Source organism: Manis javanica, chromosome 10 (assembly GCF_040802235.1).
Source record: "Manis javanica isolate MJ-LG chromosome 10, MJ_LKY, whole genome shotgun sequence".
Classification (NCBI taxonomy): domain Eukaryota; kingdom Metazoa; phylum Chordata; class Mammalia; order Pholidota; family Manidae; genus Manis; species Manis javanica.
In genome coordinates, this window is record NC_133165.1 from 51,703,464 (window position 1) to 51,719,759 (window position 16,296).

Here is a 16,296-nt window from a genome sequence, read left to right on the forward strand (position 1 = left end):
CCGGGGGCGGGGCGGGACGCAGGGGGCGGGGCGGGACGCAGGGGGCGGGGCGGGGCGGGGCGGGGGACTCGCCCTCTGCCGCCCGTTGGTCTCCCGGGGGCGAAGCCCGCGTTCCCACTGCCCGCCACGCAGCCGCGTGGGAAGCCACCCCCGCGTCACGGGCAGCTGCGGGGTCGACCGCGGGAGGCGCGCGTGCACCGGGCCCTCTGCCTGCCCAGGCGCGCTGCTCAGGCCAGCCGGCCGCCTCAGCGAACTCCCCTTGGTGGCAGAACCCCTCCGCGGTCCTGAGGCGCGCCAGACACAACCCCGGGGTGCGCGGGCCCCGCCAGGATGCCGGCTATCCCGGGTGCCGGGCTCCGGCTCCCAGTGCCTCGGCCCGCCCGAGGAGCCGCAGGCGGCAGGTCGCCAGCCTCAGAGCGCGGCCTCCCCGGGCGCTCCGGGCCCACGCGGCCGGCGCCCCCTGGCCGCCTCCAGCTGTAAGGCTTCCCCCGCGGGCTGTACCCGCGACTTCTTCCGCCGCCGTCGCTGCCGCCGCCGCCGCAGGCGCGGAGCACACGGGCTGGGGCGGCGGCCGCGCGCGCTCTCCCCCGCAGCGGGGACGTCAGGCCTCTCTTAGACTCAATCAACGGTACTACTACTACGCTTTTTCTTACCTTTGAAAAGTCTGAGTCATTATGTTCTATAGAATTTACTACATTCTGGATTTTGTTTTCGTCATGGTGCCATTTTGACAAGTACTCTATCCCTATTTTCCCTGTAAACGGGCAGTTGGCTCCTGAGGCTTGATGAGTTTCAAGTTCAGTGATTTGGGCAGAGGTGCTGCTGTGCACTTCTGATCGCATCACATCCGGAGCACGTGCTGTGTGGTTGCCTCCCACTGGGCTCAGGTGTCAGTCTGATCCTTCACTTTATTGTTCCTATGAGCTTTTCACCTGCTGATTTTAGCGGCCATTTTTCGCCTTTGTCTATGTCCATTATGGCAAAATGGTGATGTTCTAATTCTGTCCTTCCCTCTGCATTTGTTAACTGAACGTCTGTGTAATTCTAGATAGAAGAACAAACCCTATATACAGGAGTGGCAGGATAATAAGCAGGCACTGATGCCATAGTTAACTCCAAAGGTGACCAGTATGATTCTTGCTGTGTTATCTTTATGAACTGATGAAATTTTATAAACATTTCATGATCCTCAGTATAGTGTAGCTGCCCTTTCTGATGCAACTTTTCCAACTTTGGCCAATGACAACCCTTTCAAATACTGGCAATTGACTCACTTTTCAGAAGCCCCACTTCACAAAGAAATGTTTTTTTTAGTCACTTGAAAAGGAGACTTTTTTTTTTAATTTTTTTTAATTGAAGGGTAGTTGACACACAGTATTACATTAGTTTCAGGTGTACAACACAGTGATTCAACATTTATATACATGATAATTCTAGCTACCAGCTATCACCATACAAAGTTGTTACAATATTTTGACTATATTCGAAAAGGAGACTTTTAATATGGTGATGGATTAGAGCCACAGAATTATGTTGAAGGTCAGATCCTATGTTATTCCCAAGGTCAGTCACGTGACTTGTGTTTGGCTTTTAGCTCTGGAAGAGGCGTCCCAGTGCCTCACCCTTCTCCAGCCCAGCCTCGTCCAGCTCACAGACACCAGAGAGTCCAGAAAAGAAAATGAGGTGATCGGTGATTTGCTGTGTGGATTAATGAGAGGGTGGGAAAGGAGAGAAATTTACTTGGCTCTTAGGCTTTCTGAGACTCCAATTTGGAGAATCAAAATGGTTCACATCTAAAGGGCAGAGATGGTGCCGCCCTGAATCACTCTCATCTCTTGCAGTCGTCACACAGTGTGACCACACCGGCCTCTGCTTCCCCTCATGCTGCAGCGTGAGGGGCTGGGGCGTAAGGGGAAGGTCTTGCACGGGACAGAGTGAACAGAGTGACTGATGGGGGTGGGCAGCAGGCTTCACATTCTAGACCCCAGCTGACCCCCTAGGTGCCAGACTAGAATGCTGCTTTCTTAGAGATAGAGGTGTGACTAGGACTCTCAGAAACTTGGCAGGTTGTATGTAAGGTTCTGAAGATTGTTTTCTGCTTGTTTTAAGACAAAGGTGTCTCTATGGCTTCTGTGAACTGCCTCCCTTCATTTCTTTAGGAATTTTCTTTGCTTCTTTTTGTTGTCTTGACACACTGAGATCTTAGTCATGGTTGTTCTAGACTTTGGTCAGTTGGTAGTTAGGAGGGTGTAAGAAGTTATCCAGTGCTTTTCTAAACTTAATTGTGCCTCTTCCTCCTACAGAGAAGAGGACGGTCCTCAGGGATCTGGCTCTTCTGCTCCGCCGGTAAACAAGGAGTCCCAGGGAGAACAGGGTAAGTTGATGAACGCATGGCACGTGTTGGCGGTAGTGTATGGAGGACGCATGGACCACAACCCACTGGAAACACGTACTGAGCCTTGATTTGTGTGGGGCTTGGTAGTTACAGAGAGAGATGTTCCTGTCCTTCGGGGTTTATGGTCTGGTAAGGGAGAAAGGTTGCCCAGACTCGTATAGCATAACCCAGGCCACCTGGGGGGTTTGGGGTAAGGTAAGCCTAGGTGGGGGAATCTGAGCAGACCAGGCAATTTCTGTCGGGTAAGCAACCATGTGCATGCATTTGGAGCAATGACCACTTCACGTCGTCTTGACTATTAGAAATAATCTTGCCAACACCATCCAAGCGCCCAAACCATAGAAGATAGAATCTCAGAGACACCTAGTAAAAGTTCAGTATTAAAAACTAGGCTGGATAGACAAACCTCTCCATTTCTGGAAGAGAGCAGGAAGAAAGTAAGTCTGATACTTTATTTGCAGATACAACGACATGTAGGGAGCAGAACTCCTGGGATTCTCCACCTACACCCAGCAGCTCCCAGCCACGCAGACGCAAGTTTCCCCTGGTGCCCTCCAGGCAAGGGATCCCGCTGATCTTGGTATCGTCTGTCCACCCACCCCTGCCCACGCCAGTCTGGCTCCCCTGCGTCTCAGGAACGGAAGGGTCGGTACAGGTTTCTGTCACTTCCTTCTGACTGGCTTGGCTTCTCCTTTTTCTCTTGTTAGCCTCGAGCTGCCTGGATTGGCTGCTCAATCAAGGTCGAAGAGTATTACCAGGAGAAGCAAGCTCAGTCACAGTGGCTGAAGAGGATCTTCGAGGATAAGACTGGTAAGGAATATGGGATAATTTCACACTCCAGAGATGGTTCCCAGAGTCATATTTGTTGACTCCTGAATCCCTGGCCCAGCAAGGCTTCTAGAGCACCAAATATCATCACGTTTGAGATACCATAGTTGACATTTTCTGTTCTTCTTCCTAGAATCTGCTGCAGTGGCAGTGTTGGGTGGGACGCATTGTGTATTTTACTCCGTTCTTGTCCCCGCCGTGACAAAGAATTGAAGGGCAGAGACACAGTAGTGAAGCAGAGTAAAAGTTTTATTTAAAGTTACTTAGCCAGAAAGAAGTGCAGGTGACCTCAGAGAGGGAGGAGTGCCCTGAAAGGTTGGAGAGAAAGAGTTTAAGATTACAAGGTCACACACTTAGAAAGTGTGGGTGACTTCAGAGAGAGGAGCACCCTGAAAGGTTGGGAAGAGTTGAAGTTATGCACTTAGGAAGTGCAGGCGACCTCAGAGAGAGGAGTGCAGCACCCTGAAAGGTTGAAAAGAGGGAGTTTAAAGTTAAAAGGAGTTTAAACTTAGAAAGTGCGGGTGACCTCACATAGGAGCACAGTGAAAGGTTGGGGGCTCCCTCTTTTAAGGATTTTTCAGGAATGTGACAGAGGGCTAGGGTGTGGGCTTGTTAAGTGGTCTCAAGTATCTTTGATGAGACATTAAGTTACTCATCAGTCCTCTAAGTAATTCTGCAAAATTAGCTTATCAAGACTGTCTGCCTTTCCTCCAAGGTGGGCAGAGTTATTTGTTTGCTAAAGAGTATGTTAAGAATCTTTCTTCTGAAACTTCCTAGTTTTCTTTTTAAATACAATTTTGGCTTTAAGGTGGGATCTCCCTGTCTTTGCTGTTTATAGGTGGGCCTTTTAGCAGGCTAGAGTAAATCATACAATGATCTCATGGACACAATGAAGACATGGGCTGTGCTCAGATACTTTTTTTTTTTTTTTTGAGAGGGCATCTCTCATATTTATTGATCAAATGGTTGTTAACAACAATAAAATTCTGTATAGGGAAGTCAATGCTCAATGCACAATCATTAATCCACCCCAAGCCTAATTTTCGTCAGTCTCCAATCTTCTGAAGCATAACGAACAAGTTCTTACATGGTGAACAAATTGTGCTCAGATACTTTAATCTGGGGAATATTCAAACCTTCAAGGCCAAGTTTCTCTTGACCTTTTGAGCTTTAACTGATTAACTCACTAACTCTGAATCTTTTCTGGATTTCTAGATTTAACTGGTTAACTGAGTCCTTTCTAGGGGGCTTTGCTGACCCTGTACTCTTTCCACCCCACTCATGTATTTCCCTGCCTAACAGCCATGCCCATGGCCCGTTTGCCCCTGCAGACACCTGGCCTTCTGGGCCCTCTTGGCTCTTCACAGCCAGAGCCCTTTTCTTGGGGCTGACCCCTGCCTCTCCCACAATACCAGCCAGTGATGCCACCAAGTCACCTCCAGCCTCTCAGGCTGAGACATCTGCCAAACCCAGGCCCTGCCTGCCCCAGGCCCCACCCTGAAGCCCAGTGTTCTTTTTGGAATGCTGAGCAGACCACCTGCTAACCCTTCTGCCTCGGCAGCTCCTGCTGTGTCGTCAGCACATCCCATGTTCAAGCCCATCTTTGTGGCTCCATCTAAAAGTGGGAAGGAGGGTCCTGTGCCATCCAGCCATTCCCAAGTCACAACAGAGGCATCTTCCAGCTCTGCCCACACCCTGATTACCAGCCGACTGCCCCTCACTTTCAGTCCTGTTTTTAGCAGCACCGGGCTACCTACATCTTTGCCCTTGTCAACTCCTTCCTCCTTCAGTCAGACAACTACTTCAGGCACTAGCATGAATACCCCTCTGTTCCCTGGCCCAGCCAGTGTCAGTGTCCCGTCAGGAGCGGCTTGGGGGACCACCACCGGCACAGCCGCAGACTCCGCCCGGAAGCCTGTATTTGGCTTTGGCGTGAGCAGAGTGACCAGCACTGTGAGCAGCATGACCAGCCCCACTGCTTCCACTGCCCAGCCTGTCCTCTTTGGGTCCCCCCTTGCCTCTGTTTCCAGCTCTGCCCAGCCATGGGCTCCATACTCCAGTTTGGCAGGCTCTGGCCACGCCTGCTCCAACAACAGCCGTCACCTTCAGCCAGTCCCTGCCCGGCGCCATCCAGACAGCTGCTGGCAGCAGCACCGCCAGTTTCGGTGGCTTCAGTGGCACCCTCATGACCTCCACCCCCATCTCCCCGAGCCAGCCTGCACTGACATTTAGCAGCACTACCACCCCAGCCTTCAACATTCCCTTTAGTTCTGGCACCAGGCCCCCCGTCCCATCCTATCCTGGAGTCACCCCACAGCGCACGTTCCAAGTCACTGACAGACAGCAGATGTGGACTGCCAGCCAGCACTGGCCCCCAGCTTTGGCAGCTCCTTTCCTTTTGGAAGCTCAGCAGCCCTGGCCCCACCCCAGCCAGCCTTTGGCAGGACTGTGTGGTCAGGTTTTCGTGGGTTCAAACCCGCAGCCTCTCTTTTTGGCACAATCTCCAGCACTTAGCCGACTTTTGGCAGTACCACAGCTGTTTCCTCCAATTTTTTTATTTTGTGGTATCATTAATCTACAATTATTTGAGGAATATTATGTTTACTAGACTCCCCCCTTCACCAACTCCCCCCCCATGTACCCCATTAGTCACTGTTCATCAGCGTAGTAAGATGCTTCAAAAACACTCCTTGTCTACTATTTGTTGCACAGCACTCCCCATGCCCCCCTCCACATTATACATGTTACTCATAAGGCCCCCTTTCTTCTTCCACCCCCTTCTCCCTCCCTTTCCACCTATCTTCCCCAGTCCCTTTCTATTTGGTAACTGTTGTCCTTTCTTGGGTTCTGTGATTCTGCTGCTCTTTTGTTCCTTCTGTTTTTCCTTTGTTCTTATACTCCAGTGATGAGTGAAATCATTTGGTACTTGTCTTTCTCCACCTGGCTTATTTCACTGATCATAATACCCTCTAGCTCCATCCGTGTTGTTGCAAATAGTAGGATTTGTTTTCTTCTTATGGCTGATTAATATTCCATTGTGTATATGTATCACATCTTATTTATTCATCTACTGATGGACACTTAGGTTCCTTCCATTTCCTGGCTATTGTAAATAGTGCTGCGATAAACATAGGGGTGCATCTGTCTTTTTTAAATTGGGCTGCTGCATTCTTAGGGTAAATTCCTAGAGATGGTATTCCTGGGTCAAATGGTATTTCTATTTTGAATTTTTTGAGGAACCTCCATACTGCTTTCCACAGTGATTGAACTAAATAACATTCCCACAAGCAGGGGAGGAGGGTTCCCCTTTCTCCGAATCCTCACCGGCATTTGTTGTTGTTTGTCTTTTCGATGGTGGCAATCCTTAGTGGTGTGAGGTTTTAATTTGCATTTCTCTGATGACTACCAATGTGGAGCATCTTTTCATGTGTCTGTTGGCCATCTGAATTTCTTCTTTGGAGAACTGTCTGTTCAGCTCCTCTGCCCATTTTTTAATTGGATTATTTGCTTTTTGTTTGTTGAGGTGTGTGAGTGCTTTATACATTGTTGATGTCAACCCTTTATTAGATCTGTCATTTATGAATATATTCTCCCATACTGTAGGATGCCTTTTTGTTCTATTGATGGTGTCCTTTGCTGTACAGAAGCTTTTCAGCTTGATGTAGTCCCACTTGTTCATTTTTGCTTTTGTTTCCCTTGCCTGGGGAGATACGTTCATGAAGAAGTCACTCATGTTTATATCCAAGAGATTTTTGCTTGTGTTTTTCCTAAGAGTTTTATGGTTTCATGGCTTACATTCAGGTCTTTGATCCATTTCGAATATACTTTTGTGTATAGGGTTAGACAATGATCCTCATTTCCTCCTCTTTTGCAGCCACCACCTCGGACTTTGAAGCTATGACCCAGACCACCAGCAGCGGTGGCAGCACAACCTCATCACAATTCACATCCGGGTTGTCGGCAGGCTGCGCTAGCAGCAGGGACATTGGGATGAGCGTGTCAGCCCCCCACAGCAGCTCCACCACTGGGGCATTCGACGTTGTGGCAGCACGAAGTGGGAGAACTGGTGGCATGGCCCATTTCTGGGGATTCTTGAGTCAGAATTCCCTTGGTGCAGCTGGCAAGAGCACACTGTTTGGCTTCTACGTGGCCAGCATACCTCAGAACACGTCTCTGCTTGCAGGTGAGATTTGGAATGGGCTCAGTCTGCAGTGCCAGGCACTGCCTTAAGTGCTGACACAGTCTCTGCTTTTGGAGCTGTACGCTGTGGTGAACATTTAGATGTTATCACAGAAGTTATCCATAAACAGCATCCGGTAGCAGTGTAACTCATGACTGGAGGAGCTATTTAGGTAGTCAGTGGCAGCCTTCCTGACACAATAGCAAACTGAGGCCATGGCCACAGTTCCAGAATTGGGAGCAGGGACATCGGCTGTGTGTGAGTGTGTTGTAGGCACAGGAGCAAAGGCCCAAAGGCAGAGATACGCACATGTTTTCATGAGCAGAGAAGAGCCAGGTGTGGCTAGAGGTTTAAAAAGGAAAGTGGGATAAAATGACATTAAGAGACAGGCGGAAAGGAAGATTATTCATGGCCTTTTAAAATGTTTTTTTTTTTTTTGAACAGATTAAGATGGCAGCGTGAGTAGAACAGTGAAAATCTCCTCCCAAAAACACATAGACCTATGAAAACATAACAAAGAAAAATCTTCCTAAAATAGAGACCACAGGACACAGGACAACATCCAGACCACATCCACACCTGCAAGAACCCAGCGCCTTGCAAAGGGGGTAAGATACAAGCCCCGGCCCGGCGGGACCCGAGTGCCCCTCCCCCAGGCTCCCGGCGGGTGGAAAGAAACCGGAGCGGTTTTTTTTTTTTTTTGGCGACTGCTTTTTGGAAGCCTTAAAGGGACAGGGACCCCGTTGCTAGGGAGGCAGGGTGGCGGGACCGGTGAGCAGGTGCCTGGGACCGGCACTTGAGGATGGAGGAAATCACGTGTTTTTCCCCTTTTTTTTTTCTCTTTTTGGCCAGTGCTTTTTGGAAGCCTTAAAGGGACAGGGACCCCGGTGCTAGGGAGGCAGGGTGGCGGGACTGGTGAGTGGGTGCCTGGGACCGGCGCCTGAGGACAAAGAATATCCCGCGTTTTTCCCTGAGGGACTGGTGGGCGGGTGCCTGAGACCAGCACTTGAGGACGGAGGAAATCGCGCGTTTTTCCCTTTTTTTCCCTCTTTTTGGCGAGTGCTTTTTGGAAGCCTTAAAGGGACAGGGACCCCGGTGCTAGGGAGGCAGGGCGGTGGGACAGGTGAGAGGGTGACTGGGACCGGCGCCTGAGGACAAAGAATATCCTGCATTTTTCCCTGCGGGACCGGTGGGCGGGTGCCTGAGACCGGCACTTGAGGACTGAGGAAATCGCGTGTTTTTCCCCTTTTTCTTCCTCTTTTTGGCGAGTGCTTTTTGGAAGCCTTAAAGGGACAGGGACCCCGGTGCTAGTGAGGCAGGGCGGTGGGACTGGTGAGAGGGTGCCTGGGACTGACACCTGAGGACAAAGAATATCCCGCGTTTTTCCCTGTGGGACCGGTGGGCGGGTGCCTGAGACCAGCACCTGAGGACAGAGGAAATCGCGTGTTTTTCCCCCTTTTTTTTTCTCTTTTTGGCGAGTGCTTTTTGGAAGCCTTAACGGGATAGGGACCCTAGTGCTAGGGAGGCAGGGCAATGGGACAGGTGAGCGGGTGCCTGGGACCGGCACCTGAGGACAAAGAATATCGCGCGTTTTTCCCTGCGGGACCAGTGGGCGGGTGCTTTTTGGAAGCCTTGAAGGGACAGGGACCGTGGTGCTAGGGAGGCAGGGCAGCAGGACCAGTGAGCGGATGCCTGGGACCGGCGCCTGAGGACAAAAAAAAAATCACGTGTTTTTTCCTTTTTTTTTTTTTTTTTGGTTCCCTCTCTCATTGTTGCTCTTGTTGTTTTGGTTTGGAGAGTGCTTTTTGGAAGTCTTAAAGGGGCAGAACAGGTCACTTAGACCAGAGGCAGGGAATCTGGGGATCTCTGGGCACTCTAACCCCCTGGGCAGCAGGGAACACAGAGGCCCCTTACAGAGATAAATAGCCTCCCAGCCGCTCCCCCTCCAATGGGGTTCCACCATTTTGGAGGAGCAGCCCCAGCCAGGCCACGCCCACAGCAACAGTGGAGATAAACCCCATAGCAACCGGGCAGGAAGCAGAAGCCCTGTCTGCAACAGCTGCCCAGCACAAGCCACTAGAGGTCGCTATTCTCCCAGGTGAGGAAGGCCACAAACCAACAAGAAGGGAAGCTCTTCCAGTGGTCACTTGTACCACCTCTGCACACTATCTCTATCACCATGAAAAGACAAAACTACAGGCAAAGATCACAGAGACAACACCTGAGAAGGAGACAGACCTAACCAGTCCTCCTGAAAAAGAATTCAAAATAAATATCATGAACATGCTGACAGAGATGCAGAGAAAAATGCAAGAGCAATGGGATGAGATGCAGAGAAAAATGCAAGAGCAGTGGGATGAAGTCCGGAGGGAGATCACAGATGTCAGGAAGGAGATCACAGAAGTGAAACAATCCCTGGAAGGATTTATAAGCAGAATGGATAGATGCAAGAGGCCATTGAAGGAATAGAAGCCAGAGAACAGGAACGTATAGAAGCTGACATAGAGAGAGATAAAAGGATCTCCAGGAATGAAACAACACTAAGAGAACTATGTGACCAAGCCAAAAGGAATAACTTTCATATTATAGGGATACCAGAAGAAGAAGAAAGAGGAAAAGGGATAGAAAGTCTCTTTGAAGAAATAATTGCTGAAAACTTCCCCAAACTGGGGGAGGAAATAATCGAAGAGACCATGGAATTACACAGAACCCCCAACAGAAAGGATCCAAGGAGAACAACACCAAGACACATAGTAATTAAAATGGCAAGGATCAAGGACAAGGAAAGAGTTTTAAAGGCAGCTAGAGAGAAAAAGGTCACCTATAAAGGAAAACCCATCAGGCTAACATCAGACTTCTGGACAGAAACCCTACAGGCCAGAAGAGAATGGCATGATATACTTAATGCAATGAAACAGAAGGGCCTTGAACCAAGGATACTGTATCCAGCACGACTATCATTTAAATATGAAGGCGGAATTAAACAATTCCCAGACAAGCAAAAGCTGAGGAAATTTGCTTCCCACAAACCACCTCTACAGGGCATCCTACAGGGACTGTTCTAAATGGGAGCACCCCTAAAAAGAGCACAGAACAAAACACACAACATATGAAGAATGGAGGAGGAGGAATAAGAAGGGAGAGAAGAAAAGAATCTCCAGACAGTGTATATAACAGCTCAATAAGTGAGCTAAGTTAGGGAGTAAGATACTAAAGAAGCAAACCTTGAACCTTTGGTAACCATGAATCTAAAGCCTGCATGGATTTACCTCGGAATTTTATCAGACACACAGAGAAGACATAATACCCATTCTCCTTAAAGTGTTCCAAAAAATGGAAGAAGAGGGAATACTCCCAAACTCATTCTATGAAGCTAACATCACCCTAATACCAAAACCAGGCAAAGACCCCACCAAAAAAGAAAATTACAGACCAATATCCCTGATGAATGTAGATGCAAAAATACTCAATAAAATATTAGCAAACAGAATTATACAGTATATCAAAAGGATCATACACCATGACCAAGTGGGGTTCATCCCAGGGATGCAAGGATGGTACAACATTCGAAAATCCATCAACATCATCCAACACATCAACAAAAAGAAAGACAAAAACCACATGATCATCTCCATAGATGCTGAAAAAGCATTTGACAAAATTCAACATCCATTCATGATAAAAACTCTCAGCACAATGGGAATAGAGGGCAAGTACCTCAACATAATAAAGGGCATATATGATAAACCCACACCCAGCATTATACTGAACAGTGAGAAGCTGAAAGCATATCCTCTGAGATTGGGAACCAGACAGGGATGCCCACTGTCCCCACTGTTATTTAACATAGTACTGGAGGTCCTAGCCACGGCAATCAGACAAAACAAAGAAATACAAGGAATCCAGATTGGTAAAGAAGAAGTTAAACTGTCACTATTTGCAGATGATATGATACTGTACATAAAAAACCCTAAAGACTCCACTCCAAAACTACTAGAACTGATATCGGAATACAGCAAAGTTGCAGGATACAAAATTAACACACAGAAATCTGTAGCTTTCCTATACACTAACAATGAATCAATAGAAAGAGAAATCAGGAAAACAATTCCATTCACCATTGCATCAAAAAGAATAAAATACCTAGGAATAAATCTAACCAAAAAAGTGAAAGACTTATACCCTGAAAACTACAAGTCACTCTTAAGAGAAATTAAAGGGGACACTAATAAATGGAAACTCATCCCATGCTCATGGCTAGGAAGAATTAATATCGTCAAAATGGCCATCCTGCCCAAAGCAATATACAGATTTGATGCAATCCCTCTCAAATTACCAGCAACATTCTTCAATGAATTGGAACAAATAATTCAAAAATTCATATGGAAACACCAAAGACCCCGAATAGCCAAAGCAATCCTGAGAAAGAAGAATAAAGTAGGGGGGATCTCACTCCCCAACTTCAAGCTCTACTACAAAGCCATAGTAATCAAGACAATTTGGTACTGGCACAAGAACAGAGCCACAGACCAGTGGAACAGATTAGAGACTCCAGACATTAACCCAAACATATATGGTCAATTAATATTTGATAAAGGAGCCATGGACATACAATGCCAAAATGACAGTCTCTTCAACAGATGGTGTTGGCAAAACTGGACAGCTACATGTAGGAGAATGAAACTGGACCATTGTCTAACCCCATATACAAAGGTAAACTCAAAATGGATCAAAGACCTGAATGTAAGTCATGAAACCATTAAACTCTTGGAAAAAAACATAGGCAAAAACCTCTTAGACATAAACATGAGTGACCTCTTCTTGAACATATCTCCCCGGGCAAGGAAAACAACAGCAAAAATGAGCAAGTGGGACTACTTTAAGCTGAAAAGCTTCTGTACAGCAAAAGACACCATCAATAGAACAAAAAGGAACCCTACAGTATGGGAGAATATATTTGAAAATGACAGATCCGATAAAGGCTTGATGTCCAGAATATATAAAGAACTCACACGCCTCAACAAACAAAAAACAAATAACCCAATTAAAAAATGGGCAGAGGAACGGAACAGACAGTTCTCTAAAAAAGAAATACAGATGGCCAAGAGACACATGAAAAGATGCTCCACATCGCTAATTATCAGAGAAATGCAAATTAAAACTACAATGAGGTATCACCTCACACCAGTAAGGATAGCTGCCATCCAAAAGACAAACAACAACAAATGTTCGCGAGGCTGTGGAGAAAGGGGAACCCTCCTACACTGCTGGTGGGAATGTAAATTAGTTCAACCATTGTGGAAAGCAGTTTGGAGGTTCATCAAAATGCTCAAAACAGACCTACCATTTGACCCAGGAAGTCCACTCCTAGGAATTTACCCTAAGAATGCAGCAATCAAGTTTGAGAAAGACAGATGCACCCCTATGTTTATCGCAGCACTATTTACAATAGCCAAGAATTGGAAGCAACCTAAATGTCCATCGGTAGATGAATGGATAAAGAAGATGTGGTACATATACACAATGGAATACTACTCAGCCATAAGAAGTGGAAAAATCCAACCATTTGCAGCAACATGGATGGAGCTGGAGAGTATTATGCTCAGTGAAATAAGCCAAGCAGAGAAAGAGAAATACCAAATGATTTCACTCATCTGAGGACTATAAGAACAAAGGACAAACTGAAGGAACAAAACAGCAGTGGAATTACAGAACCCAAAAATGGACTAACAGGTACCAAAGGGAAAGGAACTGGGGAGGATGGGTGGGCAGGGAGGGATAAGGGGGGGGAAGAAGAAGGGGGGTATTAAGATTAGCATGCATGCAGGGGGAGGGAGAAAGGGGAGGGTGGGCTGCACAACACAGAGAGGACAAGTAGGGATTCTACAACATTTTGCTAGGCTGATGGACAGTAACCGTAATGTGGTTGTTAGGGGGTCCTGATATAGGGGCGAGCATAGTAAACATAGTACTCTTCATGTAAGTGTAGATTAAAGATTAAAAAAAAAAGAAAAAAGAAAGAAAGAAAGAAAAGGGGGATTACTCCTTGATAGGATAAAACTATTGGTAAATCAAAGATCGACGCATGCTTTAAATATCCTTAATGTTGATCACTTAAAGGGTGTCAGATGATCAGCTATGGAGGTACTCTTTTATGATAATATTCCTTCTCTTAATAAAAAAAATTGAAAAAAAGCAGTCCCTGTGTGCTGACCTCCAGTGAGTTCTGCACAGTGGTATAGAGGGCATGTCAAAGTGTGGGCAAAGGGTATGTTTGTTTCTATGCAGAAGATCAAGGCCTAGCTTGGATACCCAGAAAATGAACTAAGATACGATATGAGGAATACCTTCCGGCATCAGCACTCTCTGGAGAACTTGTGCCGGGGGATGATCATCAAAAAGCTTCCACAGGGATCCGGACGATGCTGCGGTTGTGGCTGCATCCAGCCCACCATCTCCTGGACTTGCCATAGGAATGAGGAAGGAGATGTCTAGGCTGGCATGTGCATACAGTGAGACAACGAATTTGACCGGATCTGTACTGTTGGAACTCAACCAGGAGTTGGGAGGGGTGCAAGGTATAGCACTCCAAAATCTTATGACTATAGACTATCTACGGTTAAAAGAACATATGGGACGTGAACAGATCCCAGAAATGGGCTGCTTTAATTTGTCTGATTTCTCTCAGACTGTTCAAGTACAGTTGGACAATGTCCATCATATCATAGACAAATTTTCACAAATGCCTAGGGTGCCTAAATGGTTTTCCTGGCCTCACTGGAGATGGATGGTAATTATAGATTTGCTTTGTTTATGTCACCGTATTCCTATTATGTTAATATGTGTGTGCAAATTAGTAGTTTAAAACCTATACATACTTAAGTACTCTACAAGAAGATATGTCAAAGAAATAATCAATCCTCCCATGTTTCCTTCCATATGCTACATCTGTAGCTTTTCTTCTTTCTTCCTAATTACAACCCTTAAATAGAATTCGTGCCTCATACTGAATTTACCAAGTATCATAATTCCTCCAGGTGGTAAAGATACCTCGAGACAAGTGCTGGGCATAGAAGCCACAGGGCATAAATCTGCAAAGAAGTAAAAAGCTAACCTTTGCAAACAATAAGGCTTCTCTCTCACTTACCAACTTTACATTTCCCTGTATGGCCCCGGAAGATGACTGGTTAGCCAGAGACGGGTAAGATTCCTCAAGGGAGGAACAACCTAAGACAGGCACAGTCGCAGGGGGGCCATCAGGTGAGAATTTCGGGATCAACAGATGTGAGGCTCAGAAGCTCACCCCCCCTGCTTTGAAAGAAATCTTCTGCATCCGTGGATGTTTTGCTGCCCTTGTCTAGCCTGGATTAATACTTAGTCCATAGGCACACACCTGATCATCTGATGATCTACATGTGCCCTCTTACAGCACTAAACTATGTTTTCTACCTTTATCTTGCATCTACCTACCACTTCAGCATTTTATTAAAAATAAAAATAATAATAATAATAAAGGGAGAAATGTGGGATCAACATATAAATCAAGTACAAAAATCAAACGAATATTCATATTTGACCTGATTGTTTATAGGTCATAATGCGTGATCAAAACCGAAAGTTTCTGTGATGAATGCCCTTGTACTGTTCACCATGTAAGAATTTATTCACTATGTAAGAATTCGTTCACCATGTAAGAACTTGTTCGTTATGCTTCAGAAGATTGGAGACTGACGAGAATTAGACTTGAGATGGATTAATGATTGTACATTGAGCATTGACCTCCCTATACTGAATTTTATTGTTGTTAACAACCATTTGATCAATACATATGAGAGATGCCCTCTCAAAAATAAATAAATAAATAAACAAATACCCCCCCCCCAAAAAAAGGAACAGATTATTTTGGTGTCCAAAATTCACCTGACAAATGCCATTGTTTATAATTTTGCTTCTGGCATTAATAAAAGAATAATTTCTGTGTGCATTTCATGTATTGGGATCTCTTCTTACTCCAGGATCTCATAGAATGAGAAATGGATTGTCAGGGAAATCTGAAGGTTGTATTAAAGGTTTAGTTCACTCAAAGTCTAAAGAATTATGGGTGAGGAAAAGAAATAATATTTTGTGCAATAAAATTCTCCACATAAAAAGGAAAAAAAATGTTTGTTTTTTTTTTTGGTATCAGTCTACAATTCCATGCAGAACATTATGTTTACTAGGTTTCCCCCTTCACCAAATGCCCCCCATTACCCCATTACACTCACTGTCCATCAGTGCAGTAAGGTACTGCAGAATCACTACTTGTCCTCTCTGTGTTGCTCAGCCCTTCCCGTGCACACCCCCCCCCCACATTATACATGGTAATCATTAGGCCCCCTTTCTTTTTCCCTGCCCTTATCTCCCCCTTCCCACCCATCCTCCTCTGTCCCTTTCCCTTTGTAACTGTTAGTCCATTCTTGGGTTCTGTGATTCTGCTGCTGTTTTGTTCCTTCAGTTTTTCCCTTGCTCTTACACTCCAGAGATGAGTGAAATCATGTGGTACTTCTCTTTCTCCATCTCGCTTATTTCACTGAGCATAATACCCTCTAGCTCCATCCATGTTGTTGCAAGTGGTAGGATTTATTTTCCTCTTATGGCTGAATTATATTCCATTGTGCACACATTCATCTACTGATGGACACGTAGGTTGTTTCCATTTCTTGGCTGTTGTAAAGAGTGCTGTGATAAACGTAGGGGTACATGTGTCTTTTCCAAAATGGGCTACTGTATTCTTTGGGTGAATTCCTAGGAGCGGTATTCCTGGGTCATATGGTATTTCTATTTTGAGCTTTTTGAGGTCCTCCATATTGCTTTGCCCAATGGTTGAATGAATTAACATTCCCACCAACAGTGT

The 16,296-nt window shown here is 46.1% G+C and overlaps 1 protein-coding gene and 1 pseudogene across 1 annotated transcript in view; both read left to right on the plus strand.

The window, feature by feature from the left end:
- The window catches only part of LOC108387380 (nuclear envelope pore membrane protein POM 121-like), a 29,943-nt gene that overhangs the window by 2,076 nt on the left and 11,571 nt on the right, over nucleotides 1-16,296 (plus strand). The window contains exons 3-8 of the mRNA XM_073214267.1: nucleotides 1,595-1,683; nucleotides 2,304-2,374; nucleotides 2,857-2,975; nucleotides 3,103-3,205; nucleotides 7,098-7,406; nucleotides 7,848-8,011. Coding sequence (XP_073070368.1) covers nucleotides 1,595-1,683; nucleotides 2,304-2,374; nucleotides 2,857-2,975; nucleotides 3,103-3,205; nucleotides 7,098-7,406; nucleotides 7,848-7,852 — 696 coding nt within the window. The 3' untranslated portion in view covers nucleotides 7,853-8,011. The remainder of the gene's footprint in view (nucleotides 1-1,594; nucleotides 1,684-2,303; nucleotides 2,375-2,856; nucleotides 2,976-3,102; nucleotides 3,206-7,097; nucleotides 7,407-7,847; nucleotides 8,012-16,296) is intronic.
- LOC140843686 (nuclear envelope pore membrane protein POM 121-like) lies at nucleotides 4,528-5,797 on the plus strand (annotated as a pseudogene).